Genomic DNA, 24,496 nt, shown 5'->3' on the forward strand with positions numbered 1-24,496 from the left:
GGGCAGTGACAGTTGAGATACAGCAAACAAACATGAAGAGACAGAGAGAGGGAGAGGGGGGCACATCATGCTAAACTGAACCAGAGATGTGTCTTCACCTCTAGGCCTTTAAGACATAGCACATTACTATTTTGATCAGTTTTAATTTTGATCAAGCAATTTTGTTTGCTTTTAATTACTATTGAGCTTCAGGCCAACAACACAAGAACTGAACAGCGATCGCCCTGAAGGTCCAGAGCAGAGCTGGTTTAGAGTGAGAGGGGCGGACAGCGAAACCACCGTCTCCGTTCTGTCCTTGGTCCTCAGTCCGGCTCACATGTGGCCTGTGTCTGGGTCCTCGGGGTGGGAGGCTGCAGCAGTTGCTCAGGCAGGACTGCCCGCTCTCCCATGCGTGAGCTGGAATGTGTGTCAAAGCCACAGAGCCAGCAGTGTGGAAGAGTTGTGCTAAGTGCAGCTCTACTGTAACACTGGCACACACACACAGGCCACACATCTTCATCCAACACTACTAATACACACACAGGCCTTTTATTTACTCTGTGTCTATTAATCAACCCATTCACAGCCCACTGAAAGCCAGCATCTTTGTTTTAGCGCTGTTGTCTAGTTACGTCTCTTCGGTCAATGTAAATCTGAGCGCTGCTGGAGACATTAAAGTGGCCGTTAATGACTCTAAACATTAATTGATTTTGCATGGGTAGATATTCTGGACCAGTGAGACGAAGAAACTTCACTCAGATGCCAATTTAAAATGAATAATGTATCCATGTTTTTCAGTTTAGTGAGTTTGTTGCCATGTTTAGCTGGTGTCTATCCTCTGTCAGCACTGTTTGTTCCAGGGGTTTAGGCAGATGTTGAATTCACAGAGATCCTCTGACGAACTCCTGACCTCACACTTTCAGAACAGGGGCGGTACAGCATCAAGGCAACATCTTTTGTTAATGATTTACTGACATTACTGCAGGCGTGAGGACTCATTGTTCAGTTGTTAACCTTTTCTTCCTGAAGGTTTTATAAATGAAGGCGTCTTTGACTTGTCCACACCAGGACACCCCGAGAAGTCTTTCTATCTAAGCTTTATAATGGATCATCAGTGACCTGTAAGGCAGCAATCATTGGTTTACTAACCATCAATAATACTATCAGTGAGAACTCAATAACTACAGTTTATTGTGGTATAGAAAGTAGTAATATGTCAGGGTGCCATGTCTGTGTCACTCTGTTCTAGAAAGTAACAAAAAGGAGCAGAACAGCCCGTCATGTTCTTACTGATGATACACAGCCAGCCTTCTGTTACAGTGCTCTCTGCCTCGTTATTAATTCAGCAACTTGCTGTAGGAAATAAACTACTTGTGTTACTTAAAGCTGTCGCATTGTCAAACATTGCATCAGCAAACACAGCTGTGTTACAGAGACATCCTCATGTGATCTCAGACACCGAGGAAAAGACATTTAACAGTTAATCTTGGCTAAGAGTCAGACGGTTCTGCCTCACTGTTGATACCCGATGAGGAGTCTGTCGCTGTTCAGCCGATTCCTGTGGGACGTCTCCACCCAAGATGCTCCTGAAGAGCAGCGCCATGTGACCAGGTAACATCACAGCAGGGTGGGTACAGGCTCACAGTCACAATCCCACTAAATATCCTGATCAATAATTCAAACACATCTCCTTCGCTCTATGTACCTCTATAAGTCCATCCCTCACAGCCTCACTCCTGTTTGATCTGGTTTTTATCTGTGCTCTTTAGTGGCTGCTCCTAGTTTCTGACTGAACAAACAGATCATATACGTATCAACTGTAGAGAAGTATAATTATCCAAATTGACTTAAAACATGACTTTGCCTGTAAAGGTGAGGTCAGAAGACACTGGAAAATAATAAGATGGAATATTGTCAAAAATGTCAAAACTACCTACAAAATAAAAAAAAAGATGGACAATTGATATGTTAAATGGATTAACTGAATTTCTCTTCACATAAATTCTTTATGAGAGAATAAACACAATGTGACAAATAATTGATCAGCTTCCTCAAATTCAAGCAATACTATGGCCGACAATGACACTAAAAATACACGGCAGCTCTTATTTATTCAAGACCAGTACATAGGCGAAAGCAATATAACCCTAACCCTATAAAGGCTGCACCGCTCCTCAGACAGAGTTTCCTCAGAGATCTTAAACCTGAACAGGTGTGTCTGGGCTGCTAGGAAACAGAGGAGCCTCATCGCTCCCCACTGATGAGACGGAGCAGGTGGATCCCTCCAGACACCAACAGCCCCCAGCTCAGGGAAACTGAGAGCGAGATACAACCCCCCACCACCACCACCACCACCACACACACAGCAAGAGAGACTTTACTTTCGCACCTACCCTGCTGAAACACTGAAAACTACTATATAACAATATCACCTACTAATAATGACAAACAATCCTTTTTAGCCACACTTTGCAACATGGAGTAGCAGCGTTGGTTGGTCAACGATCTTCATTCTGATGCTAAAATAGCTCAGTAACCATTAGAATAGATTGTCATGATCTTTGGTTTAGACACTTATAGCAACTTCAGTCACTGTGTGAACTCTTTGCGAGTGTTGCCACTGCAAACAGCTGTTTAATAAACCAGTCTGGAAGAAATGTTACTCGTGTTTTTCATATTTCTATCATCTCATTTTTCTACCGAATTCAGTAGCCTACACAGCTAGCCCTGCCTGGCTCAGACTGTTGTCACTTGTCAGCTATAGATGTTAGCATTAGCTATAAAACCAAACTTATAAATATGTCCATAAAGGACCAGTGTGTAATAATTGGCAAGGTTTATTGGCAAAATCTGAATATATACATTTGTTTAAGTATAATAACTATAAAATAAAAATTTTGGTTTCTGTAGCCTTATAATTCTTCTTTTATATAGGTATAGCCTACTATAGAAAGGGTCTTGCTTTAGAGAGTGTTGCCATCTTGCTCCGCTATGTTTCGCGTTCATAAATAAACCAACGAAAAAGAAGGAGAAAGGAAAGAAGAAGGAGTAGGAAACAGCAGACACATCGTAAAATGGTTAAGATTTTCCCAGTCGTCCCAGTCGTGGTTAACACGTTTTTTTGTCCTCGGAGGCCACCGTCACTTTGCTGACGGGAGGGGTGAGTGCGAGCGAGTGAGCGCTGCGATCTAGAATCTAAACACTAGATGTCACGGCTTCCCCCCATTTTGCACACTGGATCTTTAACTTTACATATAAACCCACATGTCTGGAAACATATAATGAACAAAAAAACAAAACACATCCATGTTAGTGTTTAGCTCAAAGCACCAGTGCACCACTGTACAACATTATGAGCGTTTCTTTTGATGCTACATGTGACCTCAGACCTTAACACTGTGGTTTGAACATGATTACAGAGCTGCAGAATTCGGTTTTCAAGCTCAGAGTATCCTGTTCATAGCTGTCACTTCATTTCATCACAGCCTGTGTGTCTGGCACCATTTTTTTCTGTCTGTCAGAGACAAACTGTATCGGCTTTTAGTGCCTGGCAGGTGTTAATTTCTGACACTGACGTGAGATGAGTTGTAAATTGGAGTGTGAACATTCACCAGTTTTTGTTCCAAAAGCTTCTCTGCACATTAAAACCCCACAAATGCACTCGCAATTACTGAGTGAACTGAGTGGGGGAAAATTAAGATAAAAACAGCTATCAAATGGAAAAGGGCATTTCCACATGTTTCAGTCATTTTTATACAGAGCAGTGTGAGAGAGAGACCCAGCGTCTATGTCTATGCAGAATGACTCAGCCAAGCAGAATCATTCACTCTGAGGAACGGCAGAGATGATGATCAATGTTAGATTTTCTCATTTTCTTTCCCTCTACCATCTGGCAGCGCCTACAGTCCAACAGTTCCCCAACACACAAACACACACACACACACACACATTCATTAACACATATAAATGTCACAGATTGTTCATCCAACTTTCTTACACACATAGCACCCACCTGAAACACACAGTAAACAGAAAAGTGGGATTTGTCGACCACAGAAGAGGAGACATCAGATGAAACGTGATCAAACTGACTTCACCCTCCAAGTACTGACACTACCTGGGTCCGAGCCCCAAACCGATGGAGATTAATGTAGCTAAATGTGTTCAGCCATGCGTTCAGTGTAACTGAAAGTAAATATTCCCACCTCACCCACTCACAGAGTCACTCTGCCTCTCTGCCGATTCACATTAAAAGCACCTACAGTTCAGCTCCGACACCCACAGCTGTGAATAAGAATATCTAAGTGCCACTCAACCTGGACTCTGTGTGACTGAGCCCACACACTCGACACTATTTCAGGCTTCATAAACAGCCACACAAATAGGTGAAAAAGCCTTTTAAATGTTTGACGAGGAATAATTGTGCCAATGCCATTACTGAGAGAGAGCACCAAACACAATGTGACTTTCTGCAGTTCAGCAGGGAACAAACAGGATTTTGTGGATTTTGTTGAACTAATGTTTTTTTCAAGTAATTGAAACAAGAAATAAGAAAATATGGAATATACACAAAGAAACCTCAACATAACTATTCATGTGTTATATGTTAATAAATTACAGATTTACAGTACTTGCATTAAATCTGCAATAAATTCACCTTCAATGTTGTCGTTAACATGTAATTCATTCAACTGGAAGATGATTTTGGAGGCTGCAGTTTGTTTCTGTTGAAGCCTAATCACTGATACACATGGTGTGGACTGACTGCTGGACTGGCTGGATGAAGGCTCAGGAAGAAGCCAACACAGGAAAGTTGTTGTTTTTTTTATGTCAAACTGTTTCAAGGTGAGAAATGAGTCTGTAAACTGTTGATATGTTTAAATCTATTACAATTTACAATATGTACATAATGCGGTCTATAAACAGACAGTCTGTAAGGATCTCTTTGTAATGATTACTGTGTAAGTAACTCATCAATCAGTGATTTGAGCTTCAGCTTAAACTGTTGATAACTCATATACACAGCTATGTTACGTGTAAGTGTTTGTATGTAGCTCATGATGCTGAACAGCAGATGGATAAAGTAAAGTGTTTTCTATGATCACACAGAGTAAACCAGGGAATGTTGAACTTCAAAGAGGAGATGAAACTCTGTATCCCATTAAAAAGTCAGAACTTGACCCACTTAACCTCTCAACAAAAAGATGGGGTACGTTTCTTAATATTCATATTGTATAAATTAGCATTTTTAATTATTTTTTCCTCTTTAAACCCTTTTTCTATTTCTCTTAACCACAAACCCAGGCAGCAGACATCTTTAACCCTTTGAGGATGTGAATAATTTTTGGATCACAGACTGAATTATTCCTGCAACCAGTTTGCAATTCTGCTGCCAACAGTCATAAATTACTCCTTCATTATCTCTAAAGACGGAAGCCTCTGTCTTCTCTGTCTCGACATGCTGTGTGCTTTGTGATATAGATTTTTATTTTAATCTTAGGTATTTCTTACCACAGGGCATTTCACAGCCAGGGGACACTCTCCATCTGTGCTGTAGCCATCTATAATTAATAATTTCCTTCCTTCGCTCCACTCAACGATACTACTCGGGACAGAGAAACTGCTGTTTCTTGTTCTCCTCACTGCAAAACACTCAACACTGAGTAAAGCTCTCTCTGAGGATCCCTGGTCTCCAAAATAAGCATCAGTGAGGAAACAGAGCTTGTTTTATCATGGTTCTCCCTGTCCTCTGGACGTTAGCTTTGAAACATGCTCCACGCCTGCAGCTCAGGATGTTTCCAGTGTAGGTGTAAAGTAAGCATGTAGGCATACTGGCTATTCAGTGGCTGCAAGACACAAACAATAACAGATTTTGACCAAAAATGTGTGAAAATGAAAAATAAACATATATTCATCATTTAAAATTGGGGCTGAACTGCATTTGCAGTTATATCGTAACATGATAAAACGCAATTTTGTAACTGCACAGGCTGTGATTATGCTCTAGTTACACTCTATTGGTAAAAAGAGGCAACAACGCAACACTGTTACCTGTTGTACATTGGCCTCATTGGCCTGTTGTATCAGGCCTAACGGCTCAGTAACAAGCCTGTAAGTTCAACAAATCCAACAGGAAAGAGCAATGTATGTTTAATTAATCAAATATTGTGCTGGTCATATAGAACATTGCTTGTGTCTGTTGAATGACATGGATGATAATGAACTTAAAAAATAGTAGCATATAGCAATATTGGTTAAAAAAAATCGCAATTAGATTCATTTCCCAAACTGTCAGCCTTATGACATATGTAAGACTTTGTTTTGAGAACAAACTAAATAACAATCCAGAGCAGCTGGACTTCTGCTTATTGTCTCACAGAAATGTGAGACAATAAGTTTAAGTTGATAATCAGATCAATCAGTCATCACTCAGCCTGTATGTGGCACAGGGCAGTCTGTGTTTATACACGGTCGATCAGGTTCAATACAGAGCTGCTGAGGACAGACTTTACAGCTCCCTGGGAATCTTTGAGACATTAACATTTAAAGGCTACATGAGGATATCTTTGGAGACAAGGATAAATCTAGAGTTTTGTTTATGTCAACACATACAATGAAAAAGACCAAAGAGACAAACTGTCTTAGAAATGTCTCTCAAAGTGTTTTTTCTGATATCCTTACTCTATTTGTGTCTCTGTTTGGATTCACTTTACAAATAAAAACACAATAACCCTTTTTTAAAGGGGAATTGCCATTTTTTACAATCTGGACCTTATTTCTAGCATAAAATACGATCATTTACTCACCCAGATAATTTTGGTGTCATTACAAGTCGTTCTGACGAAATTAGATCCAGCCGAGAGCCGCGTAGATATCTGTATAATGCAAGTCTACAGGGCAGCGGAATGCAGCCTCTAAATAACACATTATCTGCCTCGAAACTCGTTAATTTCACCAATATTTTGTAATGATACGCTAGTGCTAGTCCGGGGTTAGCTGTTATCAACATCCATGGTCTGTAGGTTGACCTACTGACCTCTGACCTGGATGATGTCATCTCTGAGCGAGTGATAAGTGATAAATAAATCTGTCACTCTTGTAAGTGTAAAGTTTATATTTGTGCGTGAGAACAGAGAGCTTGGTGGCATACAGTAACTGCAGGGGGAGGGTTAAATGTATTAATAAAGCAAAACAAAAAGAGTCCATATAAACTTGGAGCTCTCACCTGTGTAGTCCTCGAAGCACTCGCAGGTGTAGCCTCCCTCTCTGCTTCGACACACTCCATGAGCTCCACAGGGCTTGGAGTAGCAGAGGTCGATCTCCGTCTCACAGTAGTCCCCCGTGAAGCCGCTGGGACAGCGGCAGCGCAGCCCGGCGATGGGATGGATGGGCCTGAACAAGATGGTGTCGGATGCAACGAACGGAGCCAGGCTGTCGAACTTCAGCACAGACACACACTTCATGTAGTTCTCGCAGGGCTCGCGGAGGCAGATGTTGTCGTCAAAGGGAAGAACCTCCTGGGAGGAGATCTGGGCCAGAAGGCTGCGGTTCAAGTACAACCTCTCCTGGAGCTCCTCCGAGCCGAAGAACTCCCCACCTCCGCTCTCAGCCCCTCTCCCCGGCCGCTCGCCACCGAGGCCGAGCCCCTCGGCCTGCGGGTGTCCCTCTCCGAACACGGGCACGGGCACGGCCACAGACAGGCTGACGTTGAGGATGCGAGCGCTGACGTCCGTGTCGTCCTGGATGTTGAAGATGACGACGTCCTCGGGGGCGGCGGACAGGACGCGGGCCACGCCGTCCAGAAACTGTGCCAGCAGCAGGGAGAGGAAATGCTCCTGGGAGGTGTTGGCCAGCCTCAACGTGATGCTGTTGGACAGCATTTCATCTGTGATGATGGTGACCTGGAGGAGACACTGGGCCGACACCGAGTGGACGCCGTCTGAAAAAGGCACACAGCAGGAGGAACAGTTAACACGAGATGACACAAAGAAACGTCTGAGTCTGAGCTGCAGTGAAGAGGAGCTTTGTCCTGTAAACACTAACAATGGACGACCTCCTCTTCTAAAGCAGACAGCTGAGGCTTCACAGGAAGTGCACACAGGTTGGATCAGGTGCATTAGGAGGAGATGAACTCATGTTGAATGGATGATTACAGCAAATAAGATGATGACGATTATTTTTATGACAGAAAGAAAAACTATCATCCTGTTCTTGACTCAAATGTCTTATACAGAATGAACCGTGAAACTGTAACAGCTCTTGAGCTCAGATGACGACAGATCTCCAGCTCTGAGACAAGAGAGAACAACTGTGATGCAGATGAGAGAGGCTGTGAAACCAGAGAACACAGCTACGAACAAGACCACGCTTAGAAGAACAGGAGAAGAAGGCTCAGGCTTTGACTTCACAGACAGCACTTAAATACTTTTTTGGTTTTTGGTCTTTTCATTGGATTCAATATCAACTATCACCTGGACATTCACCTAAATCCTCATCCAATAGTGTATTAAAATTGTGCAGATACATCTAATCTTAATGATAGTACTTAGTGAGCGTGCCATCAACACATGGAGCAGCTGAGACAACAGGCAACAGGACCGATGCAGGTACTTGCATGGTGGAGGATCTGTGCAGCAGCTGCTACTGTAACACCAGGTTCACGTATTTGCAGTAGACCCACTTGTGTAAACAGACTTACAGCTGAGGATGAAGGACTGAAAACAAAAAACACCACAGACTGTGTAGAAACTGACACTTTTTTTCTGAAGTGGTATTCTTGGCTCGGACGACAGTTTCTCGGCTTCTCATGTGCCAGAACAGATGACACATGTTTGCCAAGAGCAAGAAAAAACAAGTGTATGTATGTTTCCTTTCAGTGCTTTCCAAGTTTCTAATCAGCAATTTCACACCTCTCTCTTTCCTTTTCTTTGTTCGGAAGAAGAGATGCTACTTCATTATACACACTAGCTGGAAGGCTCCGGTCTACACGCAGCAGTTTAAGCGTTTCTCAGCCCAGCAGAGCTCATCTATTGTCTCCCTGTTTTGATACCAGATCCTGTTAATGTTTTGATCCTGTATGCATTCACTTCCTTGGAAATTCCTTCCTTTGAAACCAGATGAGTGATTTCCAGTCTGCTCATGTACAGCTCATTACGTCTTTAATAACTAAGTACGACTTTAACATTTTGAATGTGGACAGAATGATTTCTATTCTCCATATCTTGCTACATCATGTCAGACCATGTGCTCCGTTTACATGGCCTCACGGCTTTACTGAGCTCATTTCTTTTGGAGTTTTTCTACGATAATGATATTTGCAAAAAAAAAAATGCAAACTGCTTCTCATCCAGTTCCAGCTAAATGTCACTGACAGGAGCAGTCAGAGGACTCTGCTCACCGAGGGGTAAAATTATAATGAAAACAGCCTCCATCCAAAACCATCCAGTCACAAAGAGCAAAAAGAACACACGGGGACGTTCAGTGTGTTGCTAACAAGCACAAAACCTATGGATCTGAGTTACTGAGTCAGATGTTTGTGTTCATCCAAGCAATTTCTGCTGAACTGGTAATTAGAGGAGAGCAGGCAAAAAGTGTAATTATCTTTATTTAGCCATGATTCTCTTCTAAAGGCGTCCTTCATTAGCTGATTTGAAAAGCTACAATGTTGTGCAACATTAGCACAAGTAGTGAGGAGTCAGTATCTGACTCAGTAGCCTACTGTCAGCAGTAGTTCACTTACGTTTCCTATCTAGACTTAGACTTTGTAAGCTGCCAAGCGAGTGTGTAGCAGAAACTAACCAGTGAGCGATGGTGTGTTCTGTTATCAATGAATTCAACTGTTCATTCACGTCAAATGAAGATCAGGTCATTTAGTCTTTATAAAAAGTTACATAGTTTCACTGTAAGGTCACAAAAAGAGGCTGCTATCGTTTTGTCTATCGAAACGCTCAGGAGGAAACGCAGAACAGGCTCAATCAAATCAAATGTGTGATGAAAACAAGCCCCTCTCCCACCAAAATTATCAATGGGCTGCTTTGTGTCGGGCCGTCTGGATGCTGGCCAGAACCTGCGAGCAGAACTCACACAAACAAACAGCACAGGCCAAAGTTACCGTATCCCTGTTTGGCACAGAGTGAGTTTAAACACAGAATGCCAAAGGAGGGGAGGGGGCAGAGGGAGGGGTCACAGAGGAAGTGAGACAGAGAAGCATGTCTGACACAGCTTTAATCCTCCTGCTTTCAGTCAAGCGCTTCCAGGACAGTAATAATACAGAGCCTTAGTGGAGGAAGTGGGAGACAAAATCAAAGAGACACAAGCAGGGTCGCTCCATTAGTTCACACTTTACTATCAACACACACACACACACACACACACACACACACACACACACACACACACACACACACACACACACACACACACACACACACACACACACACACAGACACACACACACACACACCTGTGTACACAAGAAAAGCATTCGCACAGGAGGGGAGGGAACCGGGGGCGTGGGGTCTCAAGAAGAAAACACTGTAATAAAAGTTTTCTTTATTCAAATTTACTTTGGGGCTTTTTTCTGATTGTGAGCTCTGGTGACAAACCACATTGTCTCTTCACATTAAAAAAATAATAAAATATACCTAGAAAGTAGCATAAGTCTGTGACCAAAGAAATGTGGGGCTGAAGTGGGTTTGACTGTTTCTCTGGTGTTTTCTCCGTCCTACTGGAACCAAGACTAGATGGTCACGGTACCATTTACCAGCAAATGGTGAGATAAGTATCACTTTATACTGTTTTAATTTGAATAAATGTGGAAATATTGTGAATGTACATATGTGAAGAAGCACATTTAATTGAATATAGACACATTTTGTTTATATACTAAAAATGTATTCATTTGTTGCCTATTGCTACAATGTGCAGTTGGACCACTTTTGCTTTGACAATTACATTCAAATGGATGGAGAGATACAGCAACAGCATTGATTGTCACCACAGTCAGTGCTTTTGCTGTACTATCTACTAATCATCACAGGAAAAGGAGACAGGAATATTTTATGTGTGGAAGGAACATGATGGAGCAGTTCGGTTCATTCCCTCTGACAGTGGAGGACAATCAGGAAAAGTGGTGAGGACCAACATTTTTGACCAATATATTATCAGTGATGGTCAAGGTCCCAAAAACTGGGAGCAATATTTTTTTCCCATAAAATAAAAATGTATTCCATAGAGAGTTAATTCAAAAATATCCTGCCTTCACCTCAGTTGAACTATGCTGTGTGGTGACAGCATCAAATTAAATAATAAAGTTGTGAAAATTAGTTGCAGCACAATTTTAAAAGACAACATTTACGCATAGGTTGTTTTGTTGAACTGTATAAAACCCAAAGATAATCCATTTAAAATGCTTTAAATCATTAAATGATTTATATTAAACTGTTTAAAGCCCACAGATAATCCATCTAAAATGCTATAAATCATGTATGGGAGGAGACTGGAACCAGCCAAAACATTTCCATGGAGGCTTCGTTTAAATGATTTATTGGCTGTCAAAACTGCCATTACTGACTAATGTGTGTCCATCACAAATCAAAGCTCTCTGTAGCAAATTAGTTTTTACTTTTTTGGTTTAAACAGACAAGTCTCACAGGACACAACCAGAGAATGAAATGTTTGAGTGTGGTGGCACAGAGTAGACTATCAGCTCTCTGCCTGAGCCTCTCCTCTCTTTATCTGTTCATATAACCACTGATAACCACTGATCTGCAGCAACAGGAGCAAGAAACACACACATCTCTGAGGGAGCAGAGGCTCCTAAAGGTCCGGCCGCGTATAAGGACAGACATAGCCTTGATAACGTCCTCTGCCAATTCACATTCTTGGTAGGAAGTTCAGGCAGAGCTTCAGGCATAGATGCAGCGCTGGGAAACTGAGCGCGAGGAGAATCTCTCCTGAAAGAGACCAGACCATCCTTCAAAGAGGTTATTCTCTGCAGAGCGGAGGGTAAGCAGGGCGTTTTGGGCCAAAAAGGAGGAAAAGAGGGATGTTTAGTTGGTAACAAGACAAGGTGCCAGTTCTGAAGTGTGACACTGCTTTGAGCCCGGAGCTCGACCCTCTCTGGGGCCTCTGGGTGCCAGGAATGCTCTCAGCTAGGAAGTGGCGCCAGGGAAAAGATTAAACACACACTGGCTTTAGGACTGCCAAGGTTGTATAAGAATTGTGGGTGTTTGTGTGTATGCATGTGTGTGTGGGTGGTAGTGAGGATCCATACGTCAATACAAGCAGAGCAGAGAGTATACGTTGAAGGAGTGCAGGTTTAGTTATCACTGAATCTCTGAAGTGGAGGAAAACTGCAGCGCTTCATCAAATCTTTAAAACAGTGAGTGTGTGATCAGTGCTGCTGTCATTTTAACATGACTCAGTGACTCAGCCTCACACTCACTCACACCTCACACCTTTGAACCAGAGGACGGATCAACTCAAAACTCAAAGCTGTTTTACAGGCTGCACCCAGAATTCCAGATTGTACATACGTTTTTTTTTAGCACAAAATGGTAGCACTCATTTAAAACCCCAAATCATCTAGTGCGTAAACAAAATATAAACATTCCTTTAAAAAAAAAAAAAAAAAGGCAGATCAAGAGAGTAACGCATGTAAACAAGCTGGCTCATTAGAATTTACAGGAAGTCTCTCAGAGACATCCAAAGACCACGTTTGGCTGGAAGCTGAAGCTTCCACACACCAGAAAACCAGGGGTTGTTCTGCTTCTTATCATGAAATATTAATGAAGCCCACCTTCATCAGAATTATGAACAACAAATGCTCCAATGATAGGCTACTCTTTGTATGAACACAACGAGCCTTTAGGGCTGTGTGTTTGCCATAATGACATTTATAATCACAGCTTAATATATGGATCTGTGTGTGAAGCCTGCAGTGGGTCAGAATAACTTGATTGCAGAGGGAGAAAGAGAGACAAGGAGAGAGAGAACAAATCAGTGAGACTGGTCTAATTAGACAACAAAGTTGCCATCAAATCTCCCAGCTGAATCCCAGAAAATGTCAAGAAAAGTCATGGTGGATAAAGATCAGAAAGACTCTGTGACCAAACTACCGGAGACAGAGACATCACTCAGAGCAGCATGAAAGTAGCCCCGGTCGTCTCCCTTAGTGATTCCCAATCGCTGGTCAAATGGCAGTTTATCAATTATTTACACCGGTCGCTTCATGTTTAATGATTACATTTTGGTGTTGCATTCTGCTTTGTCTGTCTAAGGAGAGTGAGGAAGGAAAAGGAAAGGAAAAAAGAAGATGAAGTTGTGCTGTGAAGCTGCTGATATACAGTATGTGTATATAGGCTACTGTACATGTAGCACATACATATATACATGTTCTGTCTGTCTACTGATCTCCTCTTAACTCAGAGCTGCACCTACACACAACAAGCTTACAAAGAGCAAGCATGGTTATGGAACAGTTGCAGGCAGATTTAAGTTGTATGTATTACAGCAATCTTTCCAGTCATTGTCGATCACCTATACCATCATCCACTGACACCACCCTGATGGACGTATTAGCTGTGTCCCAGTCCAGGAGCTGCCTCCAGTAAAGGAAAGGACACAGCAAATGTAGGAGTGACCTTGGCCAGTGAGCTGAACCTGCACCAGTCTAACTGGAGTGTTGGTGCAGGATCCAGCTGCCGGCCTCAAAATTAAGAGAGAGCAATATTAAAGGATACATATGATGCCCCCTTTCCACAAATTAAAAAAAATAGTTTCCATGTGTCTTAAAGACATGTCTGTGACATGCTTTGGTCAAAATATCCCAAGGATCAAACATCACAGCACTTTTTTCATCCTCTCAAAACAGCCCTGTTCAGAGCGGCTGGTTTCAGTGCCTGTTCCTTTAAATGCAAATCAGCCACTGCTTGCCCCGCCCCTTCTACTGGTACCAGGTAGGGGTGGGATTATGCAAATTTGAAACCTCACTGGAAGACAACTGCGGGAACAGCTTGTAAAACCACGTGGATTTCAACCTAGGGAGTCTGCACATTACAGATTTTTTTTCTCAATTCTCACATTTTGGGGGCCAGAAGGCAAGACAAACACCCAAATATATGTTAAAGAGCCTTCAAAAAGTGATATTTCCATAATATGTCCCCTTTAAAGGAGCATTAAGCATAAAGTCAGACCTCATCATCCAAAACCAGGACCTCATAGGCTCAGAGGGACAGCAGGTGACACCCAGCTTATGATTTGTGACATTTCACATTAACTTGTGATGGACAATCAACATGGCTCAGCTAAACATTCTGTATGCATATTACTAAGAAGTCTTCAGCATTATGTGTGTAACAGTCCAGAGAGTGCTACATAAAACATCCAGTTCCACCTACCCTCTTGTCTATTTGACTTTACAAATACACAAGGATTGCACCGGTTGGCTTACCTCAGGTTAGCCATGTTGAGTAACAAACCTGTCAAGCGTCAAGTCTAACATTTCAATAACAGGACACTGAAGCCTGTGATGAAAGTGTAAGCAGAGAAATTTATTCTGCACACTATTTTGGAAAAATCCGATCTGATTTTAAATGGTTATGGTTGCCATAAAAATAAAAAATAAAATCTGTTAAAACTCCAGCTCCCAGGTCTCCAATCAGAAGCAGCCTTTGGACGGTAAACACAAAGCTCATGTTCTGAAAACTTAAAATACAGAAACACAGCCATGACATCCAGGTTAGATTAAAACATTAGCTGGAACTGCGCTCCTGTTCAGACCTGGTATTAACATGTATCTTCAGCGACAGAAGGTGTGTGTGTGAAACTGTGTGTGTAAGTGCGGGAGTATGTGAGAGGCACAGAGGGGCTGAGCTAATCATTGCAGTGTGCACAGCTCTACAAAGAAATGCAGCTTTGGCCATTAGAAACAGTAAAAAATTCATGTTTGGTTCTTTCTGTGTTGGGACTAATTAGACTGTGAGGATGTCAGTGAAGTAGGTGGTCCTTCGTTTGTGTTTACACTGCTGAAAGAACATGGCCAAGTGTCCTAGAGACTCCTCCATATAGATCACATCCCATATGGTGGGTGGATGGTTGGATGGATGGATGGATGGATGGATGGATGGATGGATGGATGGATGGATGGATGGATGGATGGATGATGGTTGGATGGATGGATGGATGGATGGATGGATGGATGGATGGATGGATGGATGGATGGATGGATGGATGGATGATGGTTGGATGGATGGATGGATGGATAATGGACGGATGGATGGATGGATGGATGGATGGATGGATGGATGGATGGATAAATATACATAGTATATAGTAGTATATATAAATGCATGCTTACACATACATACACATCACAGCAGCTGAGAAACAAGGCAACATTCTGGCTTCTCCACCTCTGAATGAACACATTAAACACCAAGCCAGTGTAAGCACCGTCTACTTATTGTGGAGGGGGACACTCACACACCAGAGCCAGTATAAATGTACCATTTATCATCATGACAGTAGATAGCTGATATATAATCACACTCAAACAGCTCTCTCAAGCAGCCATTCATTACATGTCTAATGGTGCCACGTTAAGATCGCCACGCTCAAACAAAACCACGTAAACTGTGGGATCTGCAGGGGCTGATACTCCCTCAAAGGCAACTGTGTGTTTCACTGCAGAAGTGTGTCATGTTGGGGGGGGAACCTCCGGGTAAGGAGGTAATGAGGTTCAGCAGAGCCTGTCGTAGTGGTTGGGCATCAGTACACTACAGTATGCGGAGCAGCAGGCACTGAGTATTCACTACATCAAAGAGCGTGGAGCCGGGCTGCTGTTTCCAAGATCAATAGGGAGATCATAAATTAAAAATCACTTTGGAGGGATAAGGCCTGTGGATGCCTTTGCACTTCAGAGTCTTTAGAGCTCCATGCAGGAGGCCACTCGGCAAACCAACACGTTTTTAATGAGTTTATGATTTGAAAATAAGCATCCCTAGTTTTACTTCCTGTTTGGCTGTTTGCTAAAGGGTTTAACCCAGCGAGACCTGGGCCCGTCTTAAATACACTTGTAGATTTACACCAGTTGAGGAGTGGGGAACTTACAGCCAAGAATGAACATCACCTTTCAACAGTGTAACTTCTGCTGCTAGAGGTCTCAGTCACAACAATATCACAAGACGGACCTGGATGACAGCATGAATTACTGTGGGATCATGGGAGTTATTGTTTTCACCACCATTACTGTAAGGTTCTCCTGGTTTGGATTTCCTTCAGTGTCCGTGGTTCAGCAAATCAAACAGGTCCTATTTGATGATAACCATTAAAATCTCATTAAATCAGTGTTTCACTGACACCGCACAAGACGTCGGGAGTTGAGATCACAGCTAATCTTTGTTAAGGTGTTTTCTCTGATAGACTTTTACCGGCTGCTGAGTTATCCAAAACCATACAAGATGATTTAAACTGGCAGAAATAACCATAAAGTAGTCTTGGTTTAAAGACCAGTGATGGTGAAGCACCTACCACAGAGCTTCAGTTCCACCTGCACAGCCTGGTCATGTTTGGCACTTTCATGTGGATAAAACAGCTGTCTCTAGCAGGCCTGTGCAGCTGTTACAAACAGTAAAAAACAGTGTTGATGCACTGCCATGGTGTGAAACTAATAATATAATAATAATAAATCATAAGATTTATATAGCGCTTTTCTCGGGTACTCAAACATGGTTAAACTATGGTCACAAGTGTCATGTTTGCATTTTGCTGACAACACCATGGTGGTGAGTCCACACAAGGTGACAGAGGAACAACACAAGTGCACCACACACCAATCAGCCATGACCAGAGAGCGCAGCCCCTGTGGGACCAACAACAGTTTCATTTAATTAGAATGAAGTACTGTGCCCTTGTAGACGCCCACCATTATATCCATTGATGGGACTCTGCTGCTGCATGTGTGTGTAAGATAATGATTAATCTATGACATTTCACTTTTTATTTCTGAAACTCAGTTGTTTCATTAACCTGTTTTGAGTTTTACTTTACTGGATTGTAAATGTAAGAATGAAATAATCTTAACAATGAATGTTCCAATAGAAAATGTAGCTCAGACAAAGGAAAGGTGCAGCGTGTGCAGTTTTGTAGGAATACAGAACATGGTTATAGAAATTCACAGAGGAAAATACTAAAATATTATTATTATTTTTCATTTTAGCTTCTTTCTTTGTGATCTTTGTCCTTTCATGTGATTGGACCTCAGGTGAACATACAAGGACAACGAGCACACAACAGGACAAAACACCAGCCTACAACCTGAGGCTCAATTAACTCTCCACTGGAAAAAAAAAGAGAAAAAACAAATCAGACCCCAGACACTAATGAGCATTAATGTAGGTTAAAGACCGAGGAAGTCTAAGTGTCATGATGTTGCAGCTCTGTAGCTAAATGCTCTGATAGTATTTAACATGGTCTCGAACGTGTTCCATCAAGCTTCTCAGATGTCTCTTTAAACTAAGTGCACTCTGGTTGGTGTCGATTTAATTTAAAAGCTGGAATCTGGGTCCTGGTGATCAAAAGGGAGGCAGTAAAATGTGCTGGGGAGCGGCCTGGTTGAATTAAACAGGGCTGAGAGGTGAAACACATTCAACTGCTGCCTGAATGATGGCTGGTTGGGGGGTGGAGGCCATGCATTCAAAGGGAAGGACAGGTTTTTCATCCCATTACCCTAACCCCCCCTCCCCCCTCTCCCCTCTTCCTGACCCCCCATCAGACAAGCAACGGCCGAAGCTGACGCCCCACCACCAGCTTCTGCTGCCTGTAAATCTACTGACTCCTGTAAAGGCCTCAATCCACATCCACCTACAGCAGCTCACCAGGAGTTCTGCAGCAGGCTAGCTGCATGCATACCCCCAGTCCAGTCTTTATGCTAAGCTAAGCTAATTGTCTCCTTGTAGTGGCTTCATTGTGTGTGAGTAGCATCACTCTACTGCTGCCAGAAAACAACAGTTTTGGGCATGTTACATTAAAAAGTAATTAGTTAGTCCTACTAGTTACGTTTCCCAAAGAGTAACTGAGTTAGGAACTGAATTACTACATTATAAAAGTAAGTAATTACTAGGAAAAGTAACTATTGCGTTAAGCCTATGAATATTCTCATTTGTCCAGGTCATAGTTAGGAAATTGAAATCGAATGTAACTGGACTTGGTTATTTTGTCTAGGAAGACGTTTCACCTCTCATCCAAGAGGCTTCATCAGTTCATGTACGCATCTGACCAGGCTAGGACTGGTCCAACGTTGGACAGTTGCATTCGATACATTTCCTTGAGATAACTGGCGTTACTTCTTAATAAAATGCTCAAATATGTCCAATTAACCCCAACACCATAACCCTGACCTCCCGTTCATCTGGAACTAACCAACTCACTCACAGTGAGTTGGTTAGTTCCAGATAAATGTCTTTTTTCCGACTAGTTGATTGACAGAAAAAAATGTGCATATAACGTACACTTCAACTGGTTTCCTGACGGGACTTCTTGAGTCAAGAAACTGTGATTAATAGTCCACTTAATTGTCAGTAACGGTAACAGGGTTTGATTACTCATTACTGAAAAAGTAGCACTGTTAGTAACGCTGTTATCCCCATCACTGGAAATCAATGAAGCATATTTCCCATAATTAGAACTACTCTTTGGACAAACACTGACGGGTGCAGTTGCTCTGCTGACTTCTACAGCCCAACAGCTAATAATAAAAAACGAGTATGATGTATTAGTTTGTTAGCGAGTTCTCCCAAATCACATTTGATAAGATACATTGATACATCGTGGTTACTCACTTAAATTAAACATAAGTTCCTCGATAAAATGTTTTACATGAAAATCTGCAGATAGATTTTGATATTAAGTGAATCAATAAATGCTTCTGACTTCACCACGTCCAAAACAATCAACACATTTTGTGAAGTTCTTCATCGCCTGGGTTTTAAAAGTCACAGCAGCTGAGAAATGAGTTGCCTGGAGGGTAAAACACACCATGAGGGCTGGTGCAGTTTAAAGCTCCTCTGATCACCCAAAATATTCTTAACACATTTGTGGCTGTGGGAATTGTCAGAGCACAATGACAGCAGGCTGCTGCGGATTTGTGGTCGATTTGGGATAAAAGCTCTTGACCTCCCAAAGGTTGACAACTGATTTGCTCATTCCACTATTGGGGAACAGCTGAACTATGATAATCAAACATCAACAGCTCATGTAATGGAAAAAAAAAAAAAAAAAAAAACGTACTTGCAGATCTCTCTCAAAAGGAGGGAGTGAACAGCATGTTCACACTCCTACGCAGCAGATTTTCTGTTATCTGTATCTGAGCCATGTTGCATCAAGCCACGCAGATATACACACTCAACATCATAAGTCTGTTCTTTTGATTCAGAACATTAAAGTAGCCTACACAGCTTAAATAAATATTCATGTCTCTTGTTTGTTAAGATAATTATTTCACATAATCCAGCAGCATTTTGACTGATTGTAGTATGTTTTGCAGAGCAATTAGGCCTAATGAGTTGAGGAGGGAACAAAGATCGGCTGAAACAATAAGCACAATAACCTGCTTCCTGCAGCCCCGACACAGTTCATACTGGAAACTGCTTGTGTGGCTCAATGTCACCCAAGGATTTCAATCCTGAAGAGTCAGAGCGAGGCTGCAATCCCTCTCCTGACTCCTCCGTGCAGGAGAAAAGCTGACTTCATTGGGGAGAGACCATTCATACTCATTTGCGAGCACAGCATCCCCTGATGATACTTTTCTGCTGTATCCGAAAACCACGAGGAGAGGACATTCCGCAAATTCTTCCTCCATAGTGAAGCAGCTTTAGAGCCACAGAAATGGAGCTCAACTCTCCCAATCACAACATTTGCATATCAAAGCAAAACTGCTGTCAGCGCAATGGTAAAGACACATTAGCATGCAGAGACTTGACCAAGCATGAGGCCCTTATTCACTGATAGATATTATAATAGATGTTGGATACTGACCAACCAGCAGCACAATAATGACTTGGTTGTTCACTGAGAAGGACCCAAAGCTACAGTCCTGGTTTACCTAACCTAAAAATATTAAAGCTAATATATACATCTACTCTAACATCTGATGGTAGTCCGTTGTCACAGACACATTATTTTTGGAAAATGTTCAAAAAAGGTCCTTAAAGGGATAGTTCAACATTTTGGCAAATTGGCCCATTGCCATAATCCCTATAATCATAGCAGTAGGTTCGTTACCTTTAATTATCGGTGCAAGCTGTTTTTAGAATGGCGGAGCAGAGTCGCAAGCTGCTCAGAGCTGCGCTAAGGAGGCTAATGGGATTTCTTGGTTTCCCTCATCAAATACACAATCCAACAACTCCAAAACGCTCTGGTGGACAAGTTGTGACCTGCACATTCACCACGCTATGAGATAATAACAGAACATTATGAGACAGAGTTGTTTTCGAGGTAAATTCATGCAAAACCGCTGATGCGTGTTGCCTTCAGGGACAGTTTTTTTTTGGAGTTGTTGGATTGTGTATTTGATGAGTTTGATGAGAGAAACCAAGAAATCCCATGAGCCTCCGTAGCGTAGCTCTGAGCAGCTCGCGGCTCTGCTCCGCCGTTCTAAAAGTAGCTTGCACCGACAATTAAAGGTAACAAAACTACTCCTAAAACTATAGGGATGATGGCAATGGGCCAATTTGCCAAAATGTTGAACTATCCCTTTAAAAAAGAAACCATCTTCATCTTCATCATCACTCAGCTGCAGCTCACTGTGACAACACAATCACAGCGCTGTAGTAGCTGAAGAGGAAACCATTAGTTGCCTTTCAGGTGTAGGCTGTTAGATGAAACATGTTGAACTGCTGCTCACTGAGCCTTACTCCTCTACCAGTCACACTTCTTACCCTCATGTCTCACATCCTCTTACCCTCATGTTGACAGCTTGCATATGAAACCAGGTCACTGTGAAATCTCAGTCTGGTTCAATACTAAATGAAAGCAATGTAGTGTAAAGGTAACAGCCTGTGAAATGAGCATATAATGTGTCTTTTTCTCAGTGAGGAGCATGTACTGTGATTGATTGCTCTACTCTGGTGGAGAATTATTACGCCTAAAAGAGGACAAATACTTCATTTCTCCTCCGAGGTCAGCGCTTCCAAACCTTTTCTATCTGATGCAGCTCCACACCCCTGACTGATGTAAATCATCACAGACTCATATTCAGATGGTACTCAACTCAGAATCAGAATAACATTATTGATCCCCCGAGAGAAATTCTTTGGCTGCAAACAAACTCCTTGTATGCATAAGAGTTAGAAGACAGAGGTAGATCAAACTAAATAAAATTAAGTAGAATAAAAACAAAAATACAATACCCACCCCTTAGAATACTGTTAATACTATTAATTACATAAAAGTGGATACGTCGATGTTCCAACCATTTCCACCAAATATAAACTTCTATCACTTTTAGCTATTTTAAACACTTTGGCTCGTTCAACCATTTCGTCTCTACTTTCAGCTCCAGTGTATGTGCTCAGCAAGTCTTCCACTGTCTGCATCAGACTGTACAGTAGACAGGGTCGTTCATGGTTGAACAACAGGCCTGGTGAGACTCTTCTGAAGGCAGCAGCACTGGTGCAAACAAGTGGACACAAAGACGGGTGGGAAGGGGGGGCCGCCCCCAGACAGAGCCCACTCCCATTGTCTGCTGGGATAGCAAGGACAATGTAGGGCAATGCTTAGATTTATTCAAGCACCACAAGGCCTCACCCCAGCGATGCACCGGCCCTAATCCTAAACACCACTTCCCCTCCTAACACAGATGATGTCATACCCCCCCCCCCCACCCCCCCAATTTCCTACGGCCCTTCGATGCAACCAAGTGTACAGGAGCTCGACCCGCAGAAGAATTGTGCTGCTATGAAACGAGCCAGCAGCGAGAAATCAGATACCCTCTGAGTGCATCTGTGTCACAACTCAAAGAGCTTAGAGACCACACTATCATATCACTGGGAGCCGCCAACTGTTGAGTACTTTCAAAACAAGGAGGCCTCTGAAGCCTTCACATGTAAGACTAGGCTTAACCCCTTAAAACCACAGCAAATGGAAAGTTTCTATCTGCGGTCAGGTGTCAGTTGACTTGCTGCGTGTCCTGTAAAAATGCTGCAGAGTGAAAGTAGCTGACAGGACAGGTCAGTGCGTCCCGGGGCCAGAGAAAGCCTTGTATGCTTCAATGGAAGAGAGAGAGAGGGGGGGACAGTTGCTCTTTAGAACTTTATGAGCCTCCCCTCCCCGACCCCCCACCCCCCTCCGTCTTCACTCTACAAAAGGGACCTTACCCCTCGTCCCCACCCACAAGGAATTTCTCAGGCATTGCTGGGTTCACCATGACAACTGGGCGCTTAACAAAGCATTTCTCTTAGGCATTCTTCCTTTCACAAGGGAGAGAGAGAGGGGGGGACAACAGTCAAAGGAGAGAGCGAGAGGGAGGGTGAGGGGGGGTGAAGAGAGAGGGCGGAGGAGCTTGAAATGATGGGAGGGGACAGTGGAGGTTGCAGGGGTGAGAGCCATAGACCTGGCTAGATAGGAGAAAAATGGGCAATGGTGACAGGCAAACAAAAAGAGGGAAAAGAGAAACAGGATCAAGGTGAGAGGTGATGTTATTAGGATAAAAAGAAGAGAAACTGTGCTACAAACATTCCAAGCAAGCCTGCAAGTGTGACTAACGTTGGGTGGGGGGGCGGGGGTGGTGGTGGATGTGACTCCCATTACACAAAACATGGGTGAGCCTTTGCGAGCGGTGACTTTGGATCGTACGAAGCAAACAGGAATTCATCGGCCGTAAAGATCAGCGCTAACCCAAGCAACGCTCTGCCCGAGTGAAATGATTATGATGGAGCGAAGAAAAGCAATCGGAGAGGTTCACCTGTTGGAGGAGGCCATACGCACACACACACACCCATGCACACACATTCCACATTTGTGAGAAAGTCTCTGCACTGACAGTTATAAAGTCTATAAAGTTCAGTAGATTACAATGAGATCATGCCGCCGCCTGTGAATATCTTGGCTCTCACTTGTGAAGCATGTAGCGGAGCACAGAGCTCCCTCCATTAAAATTCCAGTCTTGTAGTTTTATCTTATGCAAGGATGGTGAAGGGGCAAGACATCTTCAAACACATTATCTGACTGGGAAAAAAGAATCGAATCTCTTCTTCTAACTCTGACAGGAATCCAATAATCTTTAAGAAAATATGAAGTTTGATTCATTTGAGCGTGATCGTTGTTTGCCTCATGTAGCCGGGCCAAGTGCCAGCAGCACGTTTGGCTCAGATAACTTAAACAGCAAAGTGGTTTAACCTTGGAGCATCCACAACCACGTCATACTGAAACTTAAAAGGCTCTCCCTCCAGACACTGACCAGAGAGAGAAAATATCTGCTGTCCACTATGTAATTTAAGCATCCATATAACCTGCAGTGTGATGTGAGCTGAATCAAACCACCATCATTACTTATGGAGCCTGTTTGTCTGTTAAATCTCTGCATTGGCGTTTTCAAAGTGAGCATATTGGCTTGGACACAGAATCTGATTAAAACAAGGACAAAGTGTCCTCATGGTGTATCTATCATAATGTACACATTGCATATTTGCTAAACAGGGAGCGCCGATGCAACTGTGAATTGACTGGTTGGGCATGGGCGAGAAATATACGGGAACTGACATGCCAACTATAAAAGACTGACTTCACATCTACCAAGCTTGATAACATGTTCAAAAGTGAAGCATAATGAAGGATTAGCTATACTTTCCATGGGCAAATTAACAGGGCCTTCAGGATGAAAGAAAAGCAGGGGGGAAAAAATCTTTGCCATCAAATGCAAACACCTATTTATGCAGGCTCACGCTTGCCTGGGAGCTGTGGATCAGCCCCTGAGTATGTCAACACTGGTCTGACAGAATCCAGGATACAGATGCAGCAAATCTAATCTCACAAACGACCACCTACCTCTCACACAGCAGTGTGACCACAGTTCTCTTAATAATAGAGATGTCACGCATGGTGATGAGTAACAGATAGGCTGTGTTTTATCTCCACAAGACAGAAGTATGAGTTTGAATTCAATATATCTGAAATCAGATGCTGATGAATTCATCCTGATAGAAGTAAATGAAGTTCCCTTTTCCCATTCAGTATGGTGGTGGGTCCAGTACATACACACCACCACACCTGGCTCCTTAACTTAATCAAAAGGTTATGACACTGCACTCAGCCAACACACAAAAAAATCTAGAAAAAATCTATCTATCTATCTATCTATCTATCTATCTATCTATCTATCTATCTATCTATCTATCTATGGGCTGCAGGATAGCATCATGAGCATGATGATAATAGAGAACAGAGGATTAACAGAGTAGGCTACATATTATTTAATTATGTAAAGTGATTACAAGTCTTCGTGTGGTGAACAATGTTAGTG

The 24,496-nt window shown here is 42.6% G+C and overlaps 1 protein-coding gene across 1 annotated transcript in view; it reads right to left on the reverse strand.

Annotated features, from left to right (window-relative positions):
* celsr2 (cadherin, EGF LAG seven-pass G-type receptor 2) overlaps positions 1-24,496 on the reverse strand; it is a 63,447-nt gene that overhangs the window by 33,282 nt on the left and 5,669 nt on the right. Inside the window, exon 2 of the mRNA XM_083972223.1 lies at positions 7,205-7,918. Within this exon, the coding sequence (XP_083828349.1) occupies positions 7,205-7,918 (714 nt within the window). The remainder of the gene's footprint in view (positions 1-7,204; positions 7,919-24,496) is intronic.

Source organism: Trachurus trachurus (genome assembly GCF_905171665.1).
Source record: "Trachurus trachurus genome assembly, chromosome: 5".
NCBI classification, from domain to species: Eukaryota; Metazoa; Chordata; class Actinopteri; order Carangiformes; family Carangidae; genus Trachurus; species Trachurus trachurus.